Source organism: Equus quagga, chromosome 7, assembly GCF_021613505.1.
Source record: "Equus quagga isolate Etosha38 chromosome 7, UCLA_HA_Equagga_1.0, whole genome shotgun sequence".
NCBI classification, from domain to species: Eukaryota; Metazoa; Chordata; class Mammalia; order Perissodactyla; family Equidae; genus Equus; species Equus quagga.
Genome location: NC_060273.1, coordinates 21,720,823 through 21,741,793, shown reverse-complemented (window position 1 = coordinate 21,741,793; position 20,971 = coordinate 21,720,823). Strand labels below are relative to the sequence as shown.

At 48.0% G+C, this 20,971-nt stretch overlaps 1 protein-coding gene across 1 annotated transcript; it reads left to right on the top strand.

Moving 5' to 3' along the window:
• Window positions 1-6,294: 6,294 nt before the first annotated feature.
• Window positions 6,295-15,709, top strand: NFATC2IP (nuclear factor of activated T cells 2 interacting protein). The gene is made up of 8 exons (XM_046667826.1): window positions 6,295-6,713; window positions 7,379-7,445; window positions 9,462-9,579; window positions 10,274-10,354; window positions 10,448-10,634; window positions 11,938-12,082; window positions 12,211-12,320; window positions 13,532-15,709. The coding sequence occupies exons 1-8, from the start codon at window positions 6,333-6,335 to the stop codon at window positions 13,688-13,690; spliced, it is 1,248 nt and encodes a 415-aa protein (XP_046523782.1). The 5' UTR covers window positions 6,295-6,332; the 3' UTR covers window positions 13,691-15,709.
• The last annotated feature ends 5,262 nt before the right edge of the window (window positions 15,710-20,971 follow it).

The window sequence follows — 20,971 nt, the reverse complement described above, 5'->3', positions numbered from 1 at the left end:
TACTTAATAAGTGCTGGGTCAGGACGTAAACTCTGGCAGTCGAATTCCAGAGCCTATACTCAATCTTGGCTCTCCCCTCCTGCGTGCAGTTTTGTAGGTGGGAAACTAGTGTCAGAGAGGCCAAGTAACATGTCTGACATCACACAGCCAGCACTTCACAGAGCTGGATGTGAGTCCAGAAATCTGGCTGCAGTTCTACTCCTGTGCCTACTGCCTGATAGACTGCCTGCTTCTGATACAAACCATCAACACAACGACTTTCAGAGCTCAAAGTCAGCATGCCCTGCGGCCATTCTGTAGCAGGCTCCACCACACCCAAATTCTCGTCTCAGGCAAAGGTGGAATAGTCACTCACTGATGTCCCCAGTGTCTTCTCCCTGGTCGCCCTGCCACCATTCCCCCCAGCCCCAGTGGTCTTCTGAAACCCAGAGAAGTTTCAGTGCTCTTTGTAAGACTGACTTCTTTATCACCGAACCTTCAAAACTTGCTTTATGTGTATTAACATTATTAAGATGAACAAACAAACTAAACTAAAAAGGAAAAGAAAAAGAAAACCTTCTTATGTCCCTGGCATTGTTCTGAGTGCTTTACAGGCATAATCTTGTTTGATCTTTACAACAATCCTATGAGGAAGATACGCTAAAATCACCACCTTACAACTGAGAAGACTGAGGCACAGAGACATTAAATACTTCAATTGCTAACTGACCTTAGGCAACTTACGTAAGCTCGGCGACCCTCAGTTTCCCCAGTTATAGCATTAGGGAGGAGGCATGGTGTGGTTACGAACGTCTGTACACTGGGGTGAATTCTCCCATGGTGGTGTCACCATGGAAGGTTTCTTTGTGTTTCTAGGAGTCCCATGAGTTCACAGGGCCCCAGTGACACCCTCTGGGGCCAGAATGCTTTGGCTTCTGCCACAGTCTTACAGGCTCCACAGGCTTTTGACCATTTTGTTCATGAGTTCCTCAGAGCAGGTTTTTGCACCAGAGTTTTGGTCTGAATCCAAGCCCATACTTTGGTGACCTTTCTGATCTGATTTCCTGTGATTACTTTTTCTACCTACTGCCTATTGGGTGACTTGCTTCCATGCTGCATCCCAGGGTCTGGGGATGGATTTTTTTTCTCCATCTTCTGTGCCCAGAAGAGACAGCCCTTTGTCAGCTCCCAACTTTGTGCAGAGCACTGTTTCAACTCTGCTGTTCCTGAGGCCTCAGCCTTGACCTCTGTCCTCATGTCGGTGTTACAACTCCAATCCTAGAGATCCCAGCATCACCATGGACTGCCTGACTTCAGCCCCCTCTCACCGTTGTGGCTTTGATTTCCTTCTTTATTTCCAGCACCAGGAAGATTCCGTCTTGCTTTTGAGCTCAGGTATCTATTTGAAAAAAAAAAAAAAGAGGGGCTGACCCAGTGGCGTAGTGGTTTAGTTTGCACGCTCTGCTTCGGTGGTCGAGGGTTCGTGGGTTCTGGTCCTGGGTGCAGACATGTACACCGCTCATCAAGCCCTGCTGTGATGGCCTGCCGTAAACAAGATGGAAGAGGACTGACAGATGTTAGCTCAAGGTCACTCTTCCTCACACACACGCACACACAAGCAATGCTTCCTGTTATATTTTGTGTAGTGTATGTTTGGAGTGTGGGAGGTAGGATATGAACCTCCAGCATTTCCAGGCTTCCGTCTTGGATTCAGTCCCTGTGGCAAAAAAGAAAAGAAAGTGAAAATAAAATAAAAATAAAAATCCCAGATCTAGCTCAGCATTTACAGCCCCACTTTACCCTTCAGCTAAAATAAGCTCTCCATATTACCATAATCCAGCCATTCTCTATTATCTTTCACCCAGCCTGTTTCATTCATTTAGGTTTCCTGCCTGTGCCTGAAGCATTTGAGCATGTGACTCCTGGTGAAAGCATCCTGTCTTCTTGAGGGTGAATCCATGTCTGGATCTTCTCTGTGCTCCTGGTACCCAGCCAGGGAATGGCAAAGATCAGGAAGTGAGTGGGGAAGGAGTGAGTGATTGAAGGACTGGAGAAAGTCCTGAGATTCGGGGTGCAGAGGATGGAGCCACTCCTGCCACCCAGGGAAGTCTCCAGGGAAGTTGGGGAACAGAGATATGCTAACTCCGGCCCAGTGCTCTGGAATCAGACTATCTGAGTTTGAATCCCAGCTCCACCCCTTTCTAGCTGTGTAACTCAAGCTATCTGTCCTGTAGTTTGCTGGTCTGTAAAATAGGGATAATAACTATAGCTATCTTAATGAGTTTTAAATGACATGTAAAGCACATGACAGTGGCCTAGTAAGCACTCAAATATTAGCCATTATTATTATTTGTCATTTATTAAGGGCCTACTGTGTACCAGGAGCCAGAGGGCACCAAGACCATTTGGATTGGGGCTTCCTCATGGGCAGAGAGACCTACCCAGGAGGAAGCCGCACTCCAAAGCTTCTCTACTTCCTCCCCCATGACTCGGTTTTTTGGCAGGGGCTGGACTTAATAGCTCTTGAGCAAAGTTTAGGAAGGAGGAGGCTTAAGGGACGTTTCAGGCCCCAGGCCCACCCTCTGCTTCTCTAGTTAGCAGCGGACTCCCAGGTGGGGCCCAAGGCTGGCAGAAGGGCTTTTGGTGCAATCTCTATGCTTCCACCCTGACTACAAAGAGTGGCTGAAGGTTTCCTGGGGCTGGAAGGTCCTTGGAGTCTCCTCTGTCAGAGCCTAGAAGCCTTTGTTTCCTGGGAAACAGCCTTATCTGCTGGGGTTGTGCGCCTTCAGTCTTGGCCTGGGCTGAGTCTGTGTGGAGGATTTGAGGTGTGGGCTGACTGATATGGTGTGTATGTGTTACCAAACCAGGTTCATTTTTCCCACCGCACAATTCTACCAGTCACCGAGATGATGAGTTTGCAAAGAGAAAGGATTTAATCACAAGGCAGTCAAGTGAGGAGGCGGGAGAATCAATCTCGGATCCACCCTTCCAAAAATGGGGACTCAGGGATATTTATGGGGTAGGGAACAAGGTGGTCTGAAGTGTGGGAATAGATGATTGGAGGTGGGGAGAAGTGAGGTAATTGACGATTTGCACAAGCATAGTCAAGCTTCATGCCTCTTCACAGGATGCACGTTCACAAAATGGCAGCATTACCATGATCTGAGGGTGGAGTTTTTAGCTCCTTGACGTCAAAAAGGTCACTTGTTGAGCATTTGTGCAGGCCTAGTTGATGGGTTGATGGTCTCTACTGGCCTGAACTGGACAAGGGGTCTCAGTCCCTGAAAAACCACCCTTAATTAGTCTGTTGATAAGATGGGATCAGTTGAACCAGTCCTGGAGGGCCCGTGGTTATATTTGTAGTGGGATGTGGGTGATGGTCATGATGCTGTACTGGATGAATGTCTGAAGTCCGAGTTATGTGAACATTATGTGAGTGAGAGGCAGGTGTATGTATGTATTGGGTGTATGCTGTGTGGGTATCATGTGTGAAGTGTGGTCTGGGCTGTATGGTGTGAGGTGTCAGGGGTCATACAGTTGGAAGTGATATTGGAGGTGTGAAGTGTTGAAGAAGTGTATCTGCTGTTGGGGTGCATTTCATGCAGGAATTGTGGGTAGGCTAGATGTGTGGAGGATATGTAGCCTCTGAGGTGTGTGATGTTGTTGGTGGGTGTTTCGGGGAAATATAGCGAGCAAACAAAATCTCCCCACTCAGAAAACCTCCCCTCAGAGGTAGAAGAGACAGAAAACAGTTTTATTATTATTTTTCTTTTTTTTTTAAAGATTGGCACCTGAGCTAACAACTGTTGCCAATCTTCCTTTTTTTTTTCCTTTTTCTCCCCAAAGCCCCCAAGTACATAGTTGTATATTTTAGTTGAGGGTCCTTCTAGTTGTGACATGTGGGATGCCACCTCAGCATGGCCTGATGAGTGGTGCCGTGTCCGTGCTGGGATCCGAACTGGTGAAACCCTGGGCTGCCAAAGTGGAGCACGCGAACTTAACCATTCGGCCACATGGCCAGCCCCACAGTTTTATTATTATTACTATTATTATTTTTTTTTTGGAGGAAGATTAGCCCTGAGCTAACATCTACTGCCAATCGTCCTCTTTTTGCTGAGGAAGACTGGCCCTGAGCTAACATCCGTGCCCATCTTCCTCTACTGTATATGTGGGATGCCTGCCATAGCATGGCGTGCCAAGCGGTGCCATGTCCGCACCTGGGATCCCAGCCGGCGAACCCCGGGCTGCTGAAGTAGAAGGTGCGCACTTAACTGCTGCACCACCGGGCCAGGCCCCTACAGTTTTATTATTGGATAAGCACTAAACTAGAATGTGATGTACATCACAGGCAGTCTGCCAAGAGATTGCAAAGGCAGAAGGAAATCTCAGCTTTTCATACAGCCAAGCAAGTACGACCACTTATCCTGTTTTCAAGATAAATTTTCAAAACCCGTGTCTTGTTTTCAAGAAAAACAATAACTAGGCCTCAAGTAAGAGGACTTGACAACACCTTTGGTCACGCATAGTTCATCCCAGCTTTGTCATATCATGGTAACTGACTTTTATCTGGGGAGAAACAAACTTCTCACTTTCTTTATGACAGGAGGTAGTTTTGTATTTTGCATTGTTGACGCAGATAAGCTATAACCAACCTACAAATCAGAATTGGGGTGAGTTTATTATGAGCCAGAGTGAGGATTATAACCCAGGCAGGCCGTCGAAGGCTTTCCGGAGAAGTGTGGGTTTCAGTACAGTCTTATATCTTTTTAGAACAAAGAACATACATTAAACACACCCAGCATACATTTTCATAAAAATTTCGAAGAGGTGTCCAGTTGCAAATTAGCAGGTCAACATGACGGACATGTCAGGAAGGGACTAATCCTGGCATTACCAACAGCCGTAGGAGGGGAAGTATGCATTCTTATCTTAAGAGAGTGCATCCTTTACTTTAATGGTTAAGCAGATGTACAATGTATGTTTGATAGGCCATAAGTCAGGGTTTTTAGTTCAAGCCAAATAAGTTTTTTTTTTTTTTTAAAGATTGGCACCTGAGCTAACAACTGTTGCCAATCTTCTTTTTTTTTCCTTTCTGCTTTTTCTCCCCAAATCCCCCCGGTGCATAGTTGTGTATTCTAGTTGTGGGTCCTTCTAGTTGTGGCGTATGGGATGCTGCCTCAACATGGCCTGATGAGCGGTGCCATTCCTGCGCCCGGGATCCAAACCAGCGAAACCCTGGGCCACCGAAGCGGAGCGCGCAAACTTAACCACTTGGGCACAGGGCTGGCCCCTCAAGCCAAATAAGTTTTGAACCCGAATAGTTACCCCATATACTTCAGTATGTGAGAATCTCTTGTCAGCAGCAAGACCCCCACCAAAGTTAGGCTGTTGTTCTCCCCCAGGAACTGGGAAATTGGCAGCTATCTCCCTTGATGTTTGCATTTCAAAAAGATGGCTACAAGGTCCCAGAGTTCCTGGGTTATGAGACTGGCAAGAGGCAGATTTAGCCATTATAAAGCTTTACACACATTTGAAAAGGACCGCGAAAGACAGTCTGAAAGAAAGGAGAGCAGGGAGAAGTCACGTCCCTTATTTTCAGCAGGGAGAATTAAGCCTCTTGTTTTTCATTTGTATTTGCCCTTCCAGGTGTTGTTTGTGAGGTGTTGTAGTGCTTAGGTGTATGTTGTGTTGACATTGTGGTGAAGTGTGTCTGTCGGGACGTCTGCTGTGAGGGGGGTATGTATGCTGTTGGAGGTAATTCGGAGAGTTGGGTAGTGTTGAAGTGTTGGTCTGGGGTGTGTACTGTGAGGATTTTGCACGTGAGGAGGGGCGTGTGTGAGGGGGGGTGGCGTTCAGTGGAAATACTCAGCTCACAACATGATTGGAGGAAACAATAAGGGGGATACCCAGGAGGTCTGAGGCCTAATTCCCTGGTTTCTAAAAAGCAATCCCCAATCCTCCTGCCTCCTCCTCTATAGCCGACCGCTTGAGGACTACAATTCCCAGGATCCCCCGCTCCTCCACCAACCAGGCAAACGGCTCTCTTTAGTGGGCGGGCCTGGAAGAAGGCTGATCAGGAAGAGAAGCAGCTTGGCCAATGGGGGAGCCGGGCCGAATCGAAACCTACGCTCATTGCGCCGAGGCTGATTGGAATCTTTGGCGCCTTGGTTTCAGTGGTAGATGCGTGATTGGCAGATGCCGCGACCAGTGAAAAGGCAGGAGGCGGATCCAGAGAGTGTGGGCGGGGACACGTGCTGACTAACGGGCGGTTTGCCCAATGAAGAGCGGAAGTCGCTGGAGGGGGCCGGGCGAATTGTCTGGGGGCGGGCCACTGTGGTGGCCGTTGGTGTGCCATGGCGGAGCCGGTGAGGAAACGGGGCCGGGGGTCCCGGGGCGGCAGTCGAAGGGCTCGGGGATCCTGCGGCGGCCGGGGCCGGCGTCCTCGCGCCCCGCGGTCTCCAGCCCGGCGCACCCTGGACTCGGTGCTTGTGGACTTGGTCAGCGACAGCGATGAGGATGTTCTGGAGGTCGCAACGGCGTCCAGCGCTGCGGACCCGGTGGAGTCCCCGCTCTCGGAGCCCCCCGTGCCGGCCGCGCCCCGGGACGACAGCGACAGTGACAGCGAAGGGGCTGGCGCACAGCCGGCTGGAGCCCCGCGGGCCCCGGTCAGGCGGCGGCGGCGGCTACTGCTGGATCCTGGGGAGGCACCGGTAGTTCCAGTGTACTCCGGAAAGGTGCAGCCGCGTTCCCGGGAGGGCGAGCGCGGAAGGGCTGGGTTTAGGGAGTGCTGAGGGTAGAGTTCGGAGGGTGGTCTTGCGGGACTAAACGGAAGCAGGGGCTAGGGCCTTGGAGGGAGAGAGATGCAGGGTTCCTGGAGTTTCTGCAGACTGGGGAGATGAAGAGGTTTGAAGTTTGGGATTCCCAGGAGCTGGAGTGTCGGAGGCATAGAGGGGCTAAGGGGCTGGGAGGACCTAGCATTGGGGTTTGGGGCATGTTGGGTTTTGATGTTGTGGCCCATTGCTAAGAATCCAGCAAGCTAAGGTATTGGGGCCTGGAGTCTATGGAAGTTCAGAGAGGACTGGGGTCCCCAGGTGGTAGAGTGAGCTGGGGGACTGGGATTTCCTAGGATTCTAAGATAGTGAGATGGCTAGCAACCTAGTGAAAAGAACTAAACTAGCATCCTCAGAGTGCCTTAGGGAAAGGCGATGTAGGAGTAAGGATAGTCCGATTTTGGATCCTGGGGAAGCTGGACTCCTGAGTCCCTAGGAGAGGTCTGTGGTGTCTGTATCCTTAGGCAGGACTTGGGAGCTGGAGGAGGCCTGGGTGTGAGGGAAGAATCATCCCATTTTCCCTTTCAGTGGAGGGAGGATTTAGGACTGATCCACTTTTGTCATTACAGGTGAAGAGCAGCCTCCACCTCATTCCAGATCACCTCCTAAAACTCTGTCCCCCAGGGGCTGAGGAAGGTAAGGGAGGGCTTCCAGGAAGAGGTGCCCATCCCAGCGCTGGCCTATCCGAGGAGACTTCCTGGCGTTGACATCTCTGCAGTTAGTTTGTTTCCTGAGGCTCAGGGGAAGGGTATGGGAGAGGTGACTCCGGCTTCCTAGTCAGAAAAAAGCTCCAGGCCTGAAAGGAGCTGGATTTTTAACCAGAAGGCACAGGAAGTGCTGTTGAACCACACATCTCCCAAATTATAAGCATAAGAGTGTGCTGATGTACAGATTTCCAGGCACCATCCCCAGAGATTCTGCTTCTGTAATCCTGGGGGTAGGGGAGGGGGAGGTGTCGAGAATCTGTAACATCTTGTTACATCTGCAGCAAGTTCCTTGGGAACACTCTGGAGTCAGCAGGACATTCTTTGCATCTTAGCAGGGCTGCCTAGCTTTTATCCTCCCCTAGTGATGTGCTTTTTGCAAACCGCTCAAGGACAGTGAATGAAAATCAAGTCTAATAAGGAAGTAATCCAGTAGGCAAATGCAGACCTTGGAGCAAGACTTCTGTACCATGAGAGAGTATGGTAGGGTGATTAAGAGCTGATTTAGGAACCAGCTGGCCTGGGTTTGAATCCCAGCTCTACCCCTTAGTCGCTTCGCTATGTGACCTTGGGCAAGTTAATCTCATAACGCTTCAAATTCCTCATCAGGAACTTGAGGATAATAGTGGACTTATGTCAAAGGATTTTGGTGAGAATTAATTAAAGAGAATATATAGAGAGCCCTCTCATGGGCTTTGTATGTGGTTTAGGACAGTACGTGGTACGGACAAATGGTATATAAAAGGTACCTCTGTCCTTGCTTCTCAAAATGTGCGCTCAGTAGTGTTGGGTACCCTCTGGGAACGTGTCAGAAATGCAGAATCTCAGGCCTCTGGCAGCTGCCATATTTAAGTAGGACAAGATTTCTCACCTTCAGCACCATTGACTTTTGGACTGGACACTTCTTAGTTGTGTGGGGCTGTCTTGTGCATTGTGGGATGTTCAGCAGCATCCTGACTGCTACCTGCTAGAAGCCAGTATCATGGCCCAATCCCCTCCCCGCCTCATTGTGACAGCCAAAATAGTCTCCAGACATTGCCACATGTCCCCTGGGAGGCAGAATTACCTCTGGTTGAGACCCGCTGATCTAGGATTAATTGCCATTGTTTTGTTCTCACGGTATTTATTTTTATGGTTCATGACAATCTTTTATTGGTGGCAAGCAAATGGGAAAGAGCTTCTGTGTTCTAGAATAATACTTCTTTTCCTTTTATAAGAAATTTAAGTTTAAATGAATGATTTAAAGAAAGATGTTAAACAAATAACACAGATATGGAAAAATGTGATAATGACACTCACATGGATGAAATTTGAGAAACATGGGCTTAGAGGACTGTATTTCTCTGTTTACCTCGTTACCTCCCTATACCCCTTTCCTGCTAGACTCACATAGTCTGTCTGTGCCCACCTAATTGAGTATAGAAAGAAAATAGAAACATTTAAAAAAAATTAAAAAAAAATCATCCTTTGACAACATCTGTTTTAATGTATGTTTCATAACATACATAATTGTATGTCCATGTATAGTAAGTAGTACGTGTGTTTTATTTACTCTATAGTAGTATGTATGTAAATACATGTTTCCCAGGTTGTGTGCTCAGTATTTTTTATTTATGGGGTGCATGTAATCAGAAAAGTGAAATGAGCCCTGCAGGCCACTTTCCAGTTGTCCACCCTCACTGCACTGTCTCATGCCTTAGCTCGAGGCTCAGACACTCTCTGGTTCTGTCCGATTCCAGCTCGTCCTTTCTCTGAGTTAGGCATTTCTCTTTTGACTCATGCCTGTTGAGCACTTCCCCAGTGTTATTGTGTGGTCCTGTGTGTGTCTGGGGGCCCTGCAGTCTCCTCCTTTCTCAGGACCTTCTGAAGCCCGTGACTTATGTCTTCTCGGCCTCCTGCTCCCCTCTCTTGGCCCCCCTCTTTCCACTTTCTCTTCCTCTGTCCCCAGAGGCGGATATGGCAGATTCTAGCAGTTCGCATGCTGAAGATCCCCCATTTCCAGATTCTCCTTGGAAGAAGAAGCTGAGGAATAAGAATGAAGAAGAAAAGAAAAAGAAGGAGTTGCTGTGAGTGAGGCGGAGGCACTGGGGCCCTGGGAGCAGAAGGGGACTTGGAGTGTTAGGCTGAGGCAGGCAGGACCCTTGGATGGGTCTTGAAAGGGTAAGGAGAAGGGACGGAAGGAGTCTTGAGGCCAAGGTGAAGAATGCAGCTCTGGGGAGAGGAGGTGGCCTACATCAGAGGATGACAGCAGACCCTTCAGGACCACCCCTTGGAGTGGAGTGTTTCGTCCCTGCGTCTGAGACGGTAATAATGCAGGGGTGAAGGGTGCAGCCCTGGAGATAGCCCTTGTGGCTCAGAGCCGGCCACCTGCCTCTTACCTATCCTCTCTGTGCTTCATTTTCCTGTTCTGAAGATGGGGGCTGTGTCCGAGAGTTTTTGAGTCAATTAAGAGTTAACCCTGGGCAGGTGGTGAGTGCTCAGTGTCTGCTGGATGTTATCAGACATTCACCTGGAAAGTGACTGACTTACCTTAAAAGTTAGGCATTTCCCTCCCTGATATTTGGGTCACATAAATATAAAAATGATGACTCAGGTTTTCCCTGTCCTTACCTCCCCCTGTCTTCCAGTAAGGTAGATGTCACTAGAACATGCTCCCTCTTGATTCTCCATTTTGGTTCCCAGGGGTCCAGAGCCCATGAGGAAAGGTGGGGCCTGGAGTTTCTTCTCTTCCTCCATCCCACCAGTCTCTTCTCTCTGCAGGGCTCAGGATACCTCTCCTTTGCCCCCACCTCTGCCAAGGACCAAAAGCAGAAAGCACACTCAGGCACTCCAGAAGTTAAGGTGCCAAGGGCAGGGGGGCTCTGATTGGGTGGAGTGGGGCACTTGGGTGGAGTGGCCAACCCTGGCTGACCCAAAGTCCTTTCTGCACTGAAGGGAGGTGAACAAGCGCCTCCAAGATCTCCGCTCCTGCCTGAGTCCCAAGCAGTGCCAGGGCCAGGACCACCTGAGCCAAGAGGACGAGGTGGTCCTAGTGGAGGGGCCCATTCTCCCAGAGAGCCCCCGACTCCTCCCGCTCAAAATCCGGTGCCGGGCTGACCTGGTCAGATTGCCCGTCAGGATGGTGAGTGCCTGAAGGGCCTGTGGGAGAAGGGCCCCAGGAGCTGCCTGAGTGAGACAGTGGTGTGCCGGCAGAGGGGACTGTGCCTTCCTTTGCCCATTCTGCTCTCTGGAGCTGCCAGGCTTTACAGGCCTCTGTGCCTTTGCTCTGACTGTCCCCCTTGTCTGAATTGTCTTTTCTTCACTCTCCCCTCTCTTTCTGGCAATCTTCCCGCCTATTCTTCAAGCCTCCGTGGAAGCATCCTAAGAAGCTTCGCTTGGCAGCCCCTCTCCAGGGCACGTCCCTCCCTCCTTCCTTCCCTTGGACTGTGCACTGCCCTCTTGCGCTTGCCCTTACTGGATTAGACACACACATGTCCCTCAGTCATTCTGAGCTCCCCCACCTTCCTGGTACAGACTACCATTTTTGGAGGGATGACCCCGATTCCAGAACAAGAATGATAACAGAAATGACCATTTATTGAGTGGTAACCATACACTGGGCAAGCAACTAAGCCAGAGGTTGCAAACTGGCAGCTCATGGTCTTATCAACAGTGCATCTTCTTTTTTTTTTTCCTTCTTCTTCTTCTCCCCAAGGCCCCCAGTACATAGTTGCATGTGCCTCTGGTTGTGTGCATCTTCTTTTTTTTAGTTCATCTTCTTCTCTTGCCCCATACAGTGCTTTTAAAATGTATGAGTTCATTGCCAAGCTTTGCAATGGGTAATTTCATACAAAGGTCCTGATGTCTGGCCTCTCTTAAATACGAAGGTGTAGTCACACTGGCCCGGATTCCCACGTGGTGCCAATCCACTGGAGCTGCAGAACAGCTGGCCTGTTTAGATGGGGCATATGAGCTCCAGTTTGCCGCAGTCCCCACCACTCCCTTTTTTTCTTCTGTCCCGTGGCTGCTTCATGTCTTTTTTTTTTTTTGCTTTTTCTCCCCAAATCCTCCCCCCAGTACATAGTTGTATATTTTACTTGTGGGTCTTTCTAGTTGTGGCATGTGGGATTCTGCTTCAACATGGCCTGACAAGTGGTGCCATGTCTGCGCCCAGGATCCGAACTGGCAAAACCCTGGGCTGCTGAAGCAGAGAGCGCAAACTTAACCACTCGGCCATGGGGCCGGCCCCTGTTTCATTTTTTTGTGTTACTTTCCTGAACCTTGTATTGACATGATTTTATTCTGTACTTTGCCAGGTAAATAGGATGACACTCACAGCTGAGAAGCTCAGCGAGTAGCAAAGGCCAGAAACTTGGGTTGGGGGTGGAGTGGGGTGGGCACAGCAAGGCAGGAAGGCCTCCTTTGCTTCTTGTCCCCCTCCCCAGTCGGAGCCCCTACAGAGTGTGGTGGACCACATGGCTGCCCATCTCGGGGTGTCCCCAAGCAGGATCCTCTTGCTCTTCGGAGAGACAGAGCTGTCCCCTACTGCTACCCCCAGGACCCTAAAGCTTGGAGTGGCTGACATCATTGGTGAGAGGAAGGCAGGGAGGCGGAGCCTCGAGGAGGCTTTGCCCCAGGGAGGGCTAAGGGGAAAGGCCTGGAGGGGCCCTGCTTCCAACTGCCACTCAGGCCTGGCTTCCTGATTCTGCCTCCCATAGACTGTGTGGTGCTAGCAAGTTCTCCAGAGGCTGCAGAGACGTCCCAGATGCTCCAGCTGCGGGTGCAGGGGAAGGAGAAACATCAGATGCTGGAAGTCTCGCTGTCTCGAGTGAGTGGGAGGGATGGCTCTCCAGGCCCCTCAGCCTGTTCTCCGCCATCTCTCTTGTCAGTTAATGGAGGATGGACTCCTCCTAATCCTGACTCGGTGGGGACAGTCCCCTCCGTGGTCTTGGGTTCCTGCCCATCCTGATAGTGGGAAGCCCATGATTCTTCCCTCCCCTTCTGCTGGGAACCTCTGCTCTAGTCTCCTAACTCCTCCTTCCAGTTAAAGTGCAAAGGACCCTTGGGCAGTAACCAATAAAACCCATCAAAATAACAGTTAAAGCCACCCTTCTAAGTGACAGTCCCTGTGCTAAGGATGATTACTTCACATGCAAGGTATTCTTGAATTTCACAATAACCTTACATGGGAACGCTCTGTCGTTACCCTCATTTAACAAACAAGGAAGCCGAGGTCTAGGGAGGTGGAGTCACTTGCTGAATTAGTTTCCTTGGGCTACTGGAACAGCATGCCACACACTGGGTGACTCAGATCAATTTCTCTCACAGTTCAGGAGGTTAGAAGTCTGAAATCAGGGTCATGCTCCTTCTGAGACTCTGGGTAAAATCCTTCCTTGCTTCTTCCAAGCTTATGGTGGTGGCTGGGAATCCTTGGCATTCCTTGGCTTGCAGCTGCTGTCACTCCAGTCTGCCTCTTTTGTCACACGACCTTCTCCCTGTGTGTCTCTGTTTTCTCTTACAAGGACACCAGTCAAATTGCATTAGCACCCACCCTAATCAGGTATCACCTCATCTTAACCTGATTGCATCTCCAAAGGCCCGACTTCCAGATAAGGTCACATTCACATTTACTAGGAATTAGGACCACAGGTATCTTTTTGGGGGACATAATCAACCCATGACACTTGCCTAAGGTCACATCCAGTACAGTGGGAGATCTGGCCCCCAGCTGGGAGCATTCTCACTCTGGAGTCTGGGCTGTCTTTATCGTGCTACACGCCTCCATTGGTAGGTGACAAGACCAGGTTTCGGAGAACCTGCCTAACCCAGAGCCCACGCTCCTAAGCCTTGGGCTCCAGAGCCCCGTTCCGTAGAGAGGAACCCAGCTGTGCTGGTTTCTTCATCTGCTTGCCTTCCCTCCTGGGCTCTGACTTGACTTGTCCTCTTGTCCTCCTTGTCCCAAGTCCTCTATCCATCCCTACAAGTTCTCCCCAGCCCCTCTTTTCAAATTCTTACATCCATTTTGTCCTCTCCATCCAGGATTCTCCTCTTAGGACCCTCATGTCCCGCTACGAGGAGGCCATGGGACTCTCCGGCCACAAGCTCTCCTTCTTCTTTGATGGGACAAAGCTTTCAGGCAAGGAGCTTCCGGCTGATCTGGGCATGGAATCCGGGGACCTCATTGAGGTCTGGGGCTGAAACCCCACTCCCTGTTTGGAGGCCCAGCCTGCACTTGGGGAGAACAGCTGCCCCTTTTTGGCTCTATAAGGCCTAGCTGAAGCTGAGGTAGAACTTCTCTTTAAGCTGAAGCAAAATCAAGGAATGCTCTTTGACCCCCTTCCCATTGACCGTGGTTTGAAGCCGTTAGTTAGCTGGTTGGTTGTGTGGTCGTTGTTGCTGCCCTGGGTGCACTGTGGCTCATCCACGTGTGCTGAGCTCTGCAGCCGCCTGGGACGTGGAGAATGTACCCCTCACCCCCGTCCTTTCACCTCCACCATCACCCTTTCCTTCGTGAAGATGTCTATTTTATGAAACTGCTCATATTTAAAGAGTGAGTTAAAATAAGTAAGTGTTGAGTATGGGATTCCAGGCCTGCGATTATACCATGTTTCGGAGCAGCAGTGGCCTTAATGTCATTTGGGGGTTGGGAGTGAAGTTTGCTTGAAGCACATACACAGGTGTGGTTCCTTGGCTTGCAGAAAAATAAAGGATCAAACTCACACACACGTTAGCTTCCGCAGAGGCTGACAGTTGGTTACTCTTTTGAAGGTTGTAGTGGATTCTCAGGCTTGGCTGTCTTCCTCCTCCCAGGACCCTTTATAACCACCTACTGATGCACACATGTTATTAAAGGCATAATTGAGCACACTGAGCCTTTTGGTTTTGGATCTCAGGATTATAGTCCACTCAAGGCTTCTCTGGTTTTATGACTTTTTCTGCTTTCTTCATGCCATCCTCTCCCATAAGCACCCATTCTAATGTGGTGATTACATGTCTTTGAATATGAATGTATCCTTGTAAAACCCGGTGTTGTATGTGTGAATATACTTTTTATATCTGCGGCCTTGTGCTAGAGATCTTGCGTTGTATCCTTTTTCACTCAACATGTGTTGCTCATTCTCCACCTGCTTCATTGCTTTGAGCTGCTCTCTGGTATTCCACAGTGGGTGTCAACTGCATTTTACTCATGTTTGCTACGTGCTGGACACCTGGGTGCCTCTAGCTCCTCAGCACGTAGACAAGGCCACAACGAACATCCTTTCATGTGTCCCCTTCCGTGCTTGTGTGGAAAGTTCTCCAGCAGAGGTACCTAAGATGGGTTTGATTACGGGTCAGACAGGTTAATTTCTCTCTGGTTCTACCAAAGTTTTGTTTAGCTTGGTCACTGACCTTCCCACTTGAGGCTTCCCATTTCTCCTTATCCTCACCAGCACCCGTCATTGCCCAACTTCCTAATTTTTGGCAGTCTGATGAGTGTAAAATGGCACTGTGTTTTCATGTACATTCATTCATCCGATTTGGGGAATTTTTCATATACCTGTAGCCTTTCTGGTTTCCCTTGCTGTGCACTGCTCATTTCTCTTTGCTTATTTTCTCATGGGAGCCTTCTGTCTTTTTCTGTTTATTTTCAAGAGTCACTTGTGTATCTCTGGGTGGTTGCAAATAAAGAATAGCACTTGTATTTGTATATCTAGGGGTGTCCTTCACTGAACAGAAGTTCTTAATTTTAATGTAAATGAATTAACTATTTTGTCATATCATCTGTTATGTTTTGATTTCTTATTTAAAAGTAGTTAAGATGTTTTACAGTTTCTTCTGTTAGCTTACTAGTTTTCCCTTTCACATATAGATCACTAAATAGGGCTGAAGTCCAGCCGGTACAAGCTGGTATGTGCACTGGCTGGCATCTCTTCTGCATGGTCAAACATTTGTTCTCATCGGTGGATGCCAGGCTGTACTGGCTGCTAAATATTAAATATTTTAAACTATTGGAAATTCACCTTTGTATATGAGATCCAAGTTTTATTTTCACCCTATAATGAGCCAGTTTTCTCAGTGCTGTCTACTAATAAAACCATTTCCCACTGATACGTGGTATAATTTTGGCAAAAGTTTATCACCTTCCTAAAAATTTTTTTGTTGAAATATGGCATTCCTTTGAACTTGTAATGTGGGAAAAATACACATAATAAACCTTTATAACATTTAAATAATCCATGTTATGGTATAGCTCTCATTTTTTTCAGATCTTTTATGTCCATTAATAAGTTTGAACACATTAGGGGGCTGGCCTGGTGGTGCAGCGGTTAAGTGCTCACGTTCCGCTTCAGCAGCCCGGGATTCGCCAGTTTGGATCCTGGGTGCGGACATGACACTGCTTGGCATGCCATGCTGTGGTAGGCATCCCACATATAAAGTAGAGGAAGATGGGCATGGATGTTAGCTCAAGGCCAGCCTTCCTCAGCAAAAAGAGGATTGGCAGCAGTTAGCTCAGGGCTAATCTTCCTCAAAAAAAAAAAAAAGTTTGAACATATTAAAATTATGTATTCAGTCACAACAGAATAAAAGATAATACATTCAGTTTGTGTATACTTGAGGATTTCCATCTTTGCGGCCCTTGTGGGACCCCCACTATGGCCCCTGTGACTGAGACCAGTAGTTGTCCCCTTGCATCCATTCTTCTTCCTTCCAGGGTAATAGAAGCCCTGGTTTTCAGCCAAGCACAGAGACTTGAGAAGGAAGACAGTACCTCCCAGCCTTCCTTGTCACCAGGTGTAGCCAAGTGCCAATTTAGGCTCATGGGGTGCAGGGGGAAGAGGGATGTGGCCTCCAGGATGTGTCCATAAGGGGGCGGTGTGTGTCCCTCGCCTTTGCTTTCTTCTGCTGCTGACTGGAAATGGAGCAACCTTACTGACAAGAGGTGACCCTGGGGAAGGAGGCCACGCAGGGCAGGACACGGAGAGAAGGAGCCTGCGTGTCAGCCTCCCTGCAGCATCTTACCAGCCCCACTGACCTTTGGGCTTTCACGGGAAAGAGGAACTTCTGTCTTGTTGAAATCACTGCTATTAGAGGATTTCTGTCCCTGGTCACCAAACCCAGCTCTAGCCGCAGGATGTTGCTATTGCCTACAACTGCAGCAACCCTCTTGGATCCTGTTGGGCGCTGGGTGAGACGTCCTTCGGTTTATGTCCAGGAGTGGAATCACGAGCTGTTGAAATATGCAGCTACCCAGTTTCTCTTGAGTACTGAAGGACTGCTGATCCAAGTGGCTGGCCCTCTTTATAAGTACATTAGCAAGTGCTAGAAGGTTCCAGTTTCCTCTTATCTTCCCCAGCACTTAATCTGGGAAGGATATGAAAAAGACTACTCATTGTAAAAGAATTTGCACTTCTTCTATGATGAGAGAGATTGTTCATTCTCTTGATCAGAGATTGATCACTTGTCAGTGATCTTTCTAAAACTCTCCTGATTAGAAAACTTTAAAACTTTAATGAGCCCTTACTCAGTGCCACATACCAAGCTTGGCAATTTTCGTAATCTCATTTGTCCTCAGAGCAATCCTATGAGATTGGTGGTGGTGGTATTCCCATTATACAGAAGACAAGCAGAATCTTAGAAAGATTAATTAACTTGCCCCAGACTGTCACACAGCCACCAAATGCACAGCCAGGTGTAAAACCAGGTGGGCCTGACATCTGACTTCGAATTCTTAAGGAGACCAGTGCTCACACTTTCATGTGCACAAGAGTCAGCTGTGGAGCTGGGGGAAAGGCAGATGCGGATTCAGCCTCTCAGGGGTGGGGCCTGAGTCACTGCCATTCTAACAAGCTCGCTAGTTTTGCGACACTGCTGACCACACTTCTAGTGGCAAGACACTGTGACTTTTTCCCGTAGCCTCACTTTTAAAGCCTCCCATCTCCCCACCCCAGCCATTCCCTCCAACTTAGGGGTCCATTCCCCCCATAAAGCCCCCATAGGATTGGCCATGTCCTCTTGTGTATCCCACCTCAGCCTGGAACAGGGGTCCAGCTCAGTACACCCTTAGACCCATTGGTCTATGTCTTGGTCTTCTCAAAGATCCCTAGCTTGGTGTCTGACACATCATAGTTACCTAGCAAATGTTTGTTGAATGAATAAATAAGTTTCTTGTCTCAAAGAATCCATCTCATTGCATGTGCCAGAAACCTAAAGTTTCACTCTTGACACCAGTTTGTCCCCATTTGCACTCCATCACCAGCCAACTTAACTGCCCCAAGCGGTTCTCAAAGCTGTAGACTTCTCTCACTCCATCCCATCCTGGTGCGAGCCATCACTGCCTCAAGCCTAGTCTAGTGCCATAGCCACCTACCAGGTTGCTCTGCTGCTCCTCTGGCCCCCTCCAATCTGTCTACACTGCAGCCAGAGTGATCTCAAACGCAAATCTGATTCTAATATGAAGGAGATCCTTAACATGGCCTAGGCCCTGCCCAGCCTGGCCTCTGCCTGCTCCCCAGCAGGCCTCCTTCTCTCAGTGCTCTGCACACTGCCCTTGTTTCAGATCCTTGTGTTCATTATGCTTCATTCTGTGGCAGGGCCTTTGCACATGCTTTCCACATGCTTTCTTTCTTTCCTCCTGGGCATAGTCAGTGATTACCCCTCCCCACATCTGAACTCAAGGGCCACTTCCTCAGAGAAGCTCTCAACCTCCCTGACCAGGTCAAATGCCCCTGTTATCAGGTCCTTCTAACACTCATATGCTGGACTTTTTTTGTGGCACTTGTCATAGGTAAACTTTTTTTTCAAGAAATTCCACATGTATTTATATTTCATGAATCACAATTTCCAAAGCAAATAGAGCAAAAGTTGGGGTCCAGTTTAAACCAATTATCTGTACATATTTATTTATCTGACCTTAAAGGAATTTTAATTGAGAGATCCATCAAATTAAAAAGCACCTGTACTCAGAGGGGAGCCAAATATTTTTTCCCATTTGGCAAAACTAATTAGCATTGAAATATTTACCTTTATAACTACAAAATTTTATTTTCATTAATGTCCAGTGATATTGTGTTTGGACTACAGGGTTTTTTAAAAAAAAAAAATTTATTGTTGTTTAATTTACATGGCTAAACATGCACCCATTTTAAGTACCCAGCTCAATGAGGTTTAGAAGACGTACAGTTGTGCAAATGTATGCACTCCTCCTCCCCCTGACCCCAGGCAACCACTCATTTGCTGTCACTTTAGTTTTGCCTTTTCTGAATTTTCACATAAATGGAATAATACAGTGTGCAGGCTTTTGTGTCTAGCTTCTTTAACTTAGAACAATGTTTTTTGAGATTTATCCATGTTGTGTGTATCACTGAGTAGTATTCCATTGTACATACAACTCACCTGTTGACGGACATGTGGGTTTTTTTCATTTTTTGCCTATTATGAATAATGTTTCTATGAACATTTACATACAGGTGGGGTTTTTTTGTTTTTTTGAGATTAGCCCTGAGCTAACATCTGCCGCCAATCCTCCTCTTTTTGCTGAGGGAGACTGGCCCTGAGCTAACATCCATGCCCATCTTCCTCCACTTTATATGTGGGACGCCTACCACAGCATGGTGTGCCAAGTGGTACCATGTCCGCACCCGGGATCCGAACCGACAAACCCCGGGCTGCCGAAGCGGAACGAGTGCACGTAACCACTGTACCACGGGGCTGGCCCCTACATACAGGTTTTTGTTTGGAGGTGTTTTCATTTTTCGTTGATAGATACCTAGGAGTGGAGTTGCTGGGCTATATGGGAAGTATATGTTTAATTTTTAAATAAACTGCCAAACTATTTTCCCAAGTAGCTGCACTATTTACATTCCCACAAGCATGGCATGAAGGTTCTAGTTGCTCCATATCGTTTCCAGTACTTGGTATTATCATGGCTTTTTTTTTTTTTTTTTTAGCTACTCTAGTAGTATCTTATTGTGGTTTTAATTTCTATTTTCCATAAAGACCAATGGTGTCATATACTTGTTGACCATTCATATATCTTCTTTTGTGAAATGTCTGTTTAAATCTTTTGCCCATGTAAAAAACTGTTTTTGTCTTTTTGAGTTTTTCTTTTGACTTGGACAAATTTTTTTCCAGTTTGATTCACAAATAATCGACATACATCTCTGCGTAAGTTTAAGGCATACAGCGTGATGGTTTGATTTACATATATTCTGAAACAATTACCACAATAGGTTCAGCTAACATCCATCTTCTCTTATAGATACAAAAGAAAGAATAAAGGAAAAAAATGTCCTTGTGATGGGCACTCTTAGGATTTACTTTCCACAACTCTCCTATATACCGCACAGCAGCGTTCCCTGCAGTCATCAGGTTGTACGTTACATCCCTAGTACTTATTTATCGTATAACTGGAAGTTTGTACCTTCTGACCGCCTTCCTCCGATTCCCCCTCCTCCTGCCTCTGCCTCTGGTAACCACAAGTCTGACTTTTTTTCCTATGAGTTTGTTTTTTAGATTCCACTGTTTATTGCATTTTAAGAGTTCTTTATACATCTGGATATAAGTCCTTTGTCAGATACATGCTTTGCACATATTTTCTTCCCATCTGTGGCTTGCCTTTTCATTTCACAGGTGCAGTTTATGTATGTATGGATATGTCTCCTCCAGATAAGCTCCATAAGTGCAGGGACGAAATCTGTTTTTGCCTGACACCTGGTGCAATGCCAGGCACATAGTAGATGCTCAATATATACATATATATATATACTTTTTTTTTTTGAGGAAGATTAGCCCTGAGCTAACATCTGCTGCCAATCCTCCTCTTTTTTGCTGAGGAAGACTGGCCCTGAGCTAACATCCATGCCCATCTTCCTCTACTTTATATGTGGGACGCCTGCCACAGCATGGTTCAACAAGCAGTGCGTAGGTCTGCAGCCGGGAGCTGAACTTGCGAACCCCCTGCTGCTGAAACGGATGTGCGAACTTAACCACCGTGCCACTGGGCTGGCCCCTGATTTTTTTTTCAGGAAATTCAGTGACTACAATCTGAAGTTTGTCTCCATCTCTTTCCCTAAAACCCTTGGGGAGACCAGACTTAAGGTTGAGAAACATGAAGTATCTCCTGGGGCAACGCTAAGAGGGGTATTCATGACTCAAAATAGTTTCTGATAAGGTGTCTTGGGGACCCCATGCTCTCCCCATGAAACTCAAGAATTTCAGTAGAGGGGCCTAGAGGTCCGGTTGGAAGAGGGGTCTTTAAGCTGCATTTGCGTAGGACTAGACTAATTTTACTTAGTGTGTGCGTGTGTTAGCTGCAGCTTGGAGACTCGGGCAGGCAGTGAAGAACGACCCCAGCTGTCCTTCCGAGCCCGGGCTCCGTGGTCTTTCTCTGCCTCCAGCCGTGCAGCGAGGAGTCTCCCTAGGCCTCGAGCCCCTGCCTGCCCCAAATGAGACCACCAGAGGGCGCACGGGCCTCGGCCCCGGTGGAGGTGAGGAAACCTG

What these genes read in the sequence shown, in the direction of transcription:
- NFATC2IP (XM_046667826.1), top strand. Translation starts at nt 6,333, where the DNA reads ATGGCGGAGCCGGTGAGGAAACGGGGCCGGGGGTCCCGGGGCGGCAGT. An exon ending in TTCCAGTGTACTCCGGAAAG is followed by an intron (nt 6,714 to 7,378) that starts GTGCAGCCGCGT and finishes TTGTCATTACAG; the next exon opens with GTGAAGAGCAGCCTCCACCT. An exon ending in TCCCCCAGGGGCTGAGGAAG is followed by an intron (nt 7,446 to 9,461) that starts GTAAGGGAGGGC and finishes CTCTGTCCCCAG; the next exon opens with AGGCGGATATGGCAGATTCT.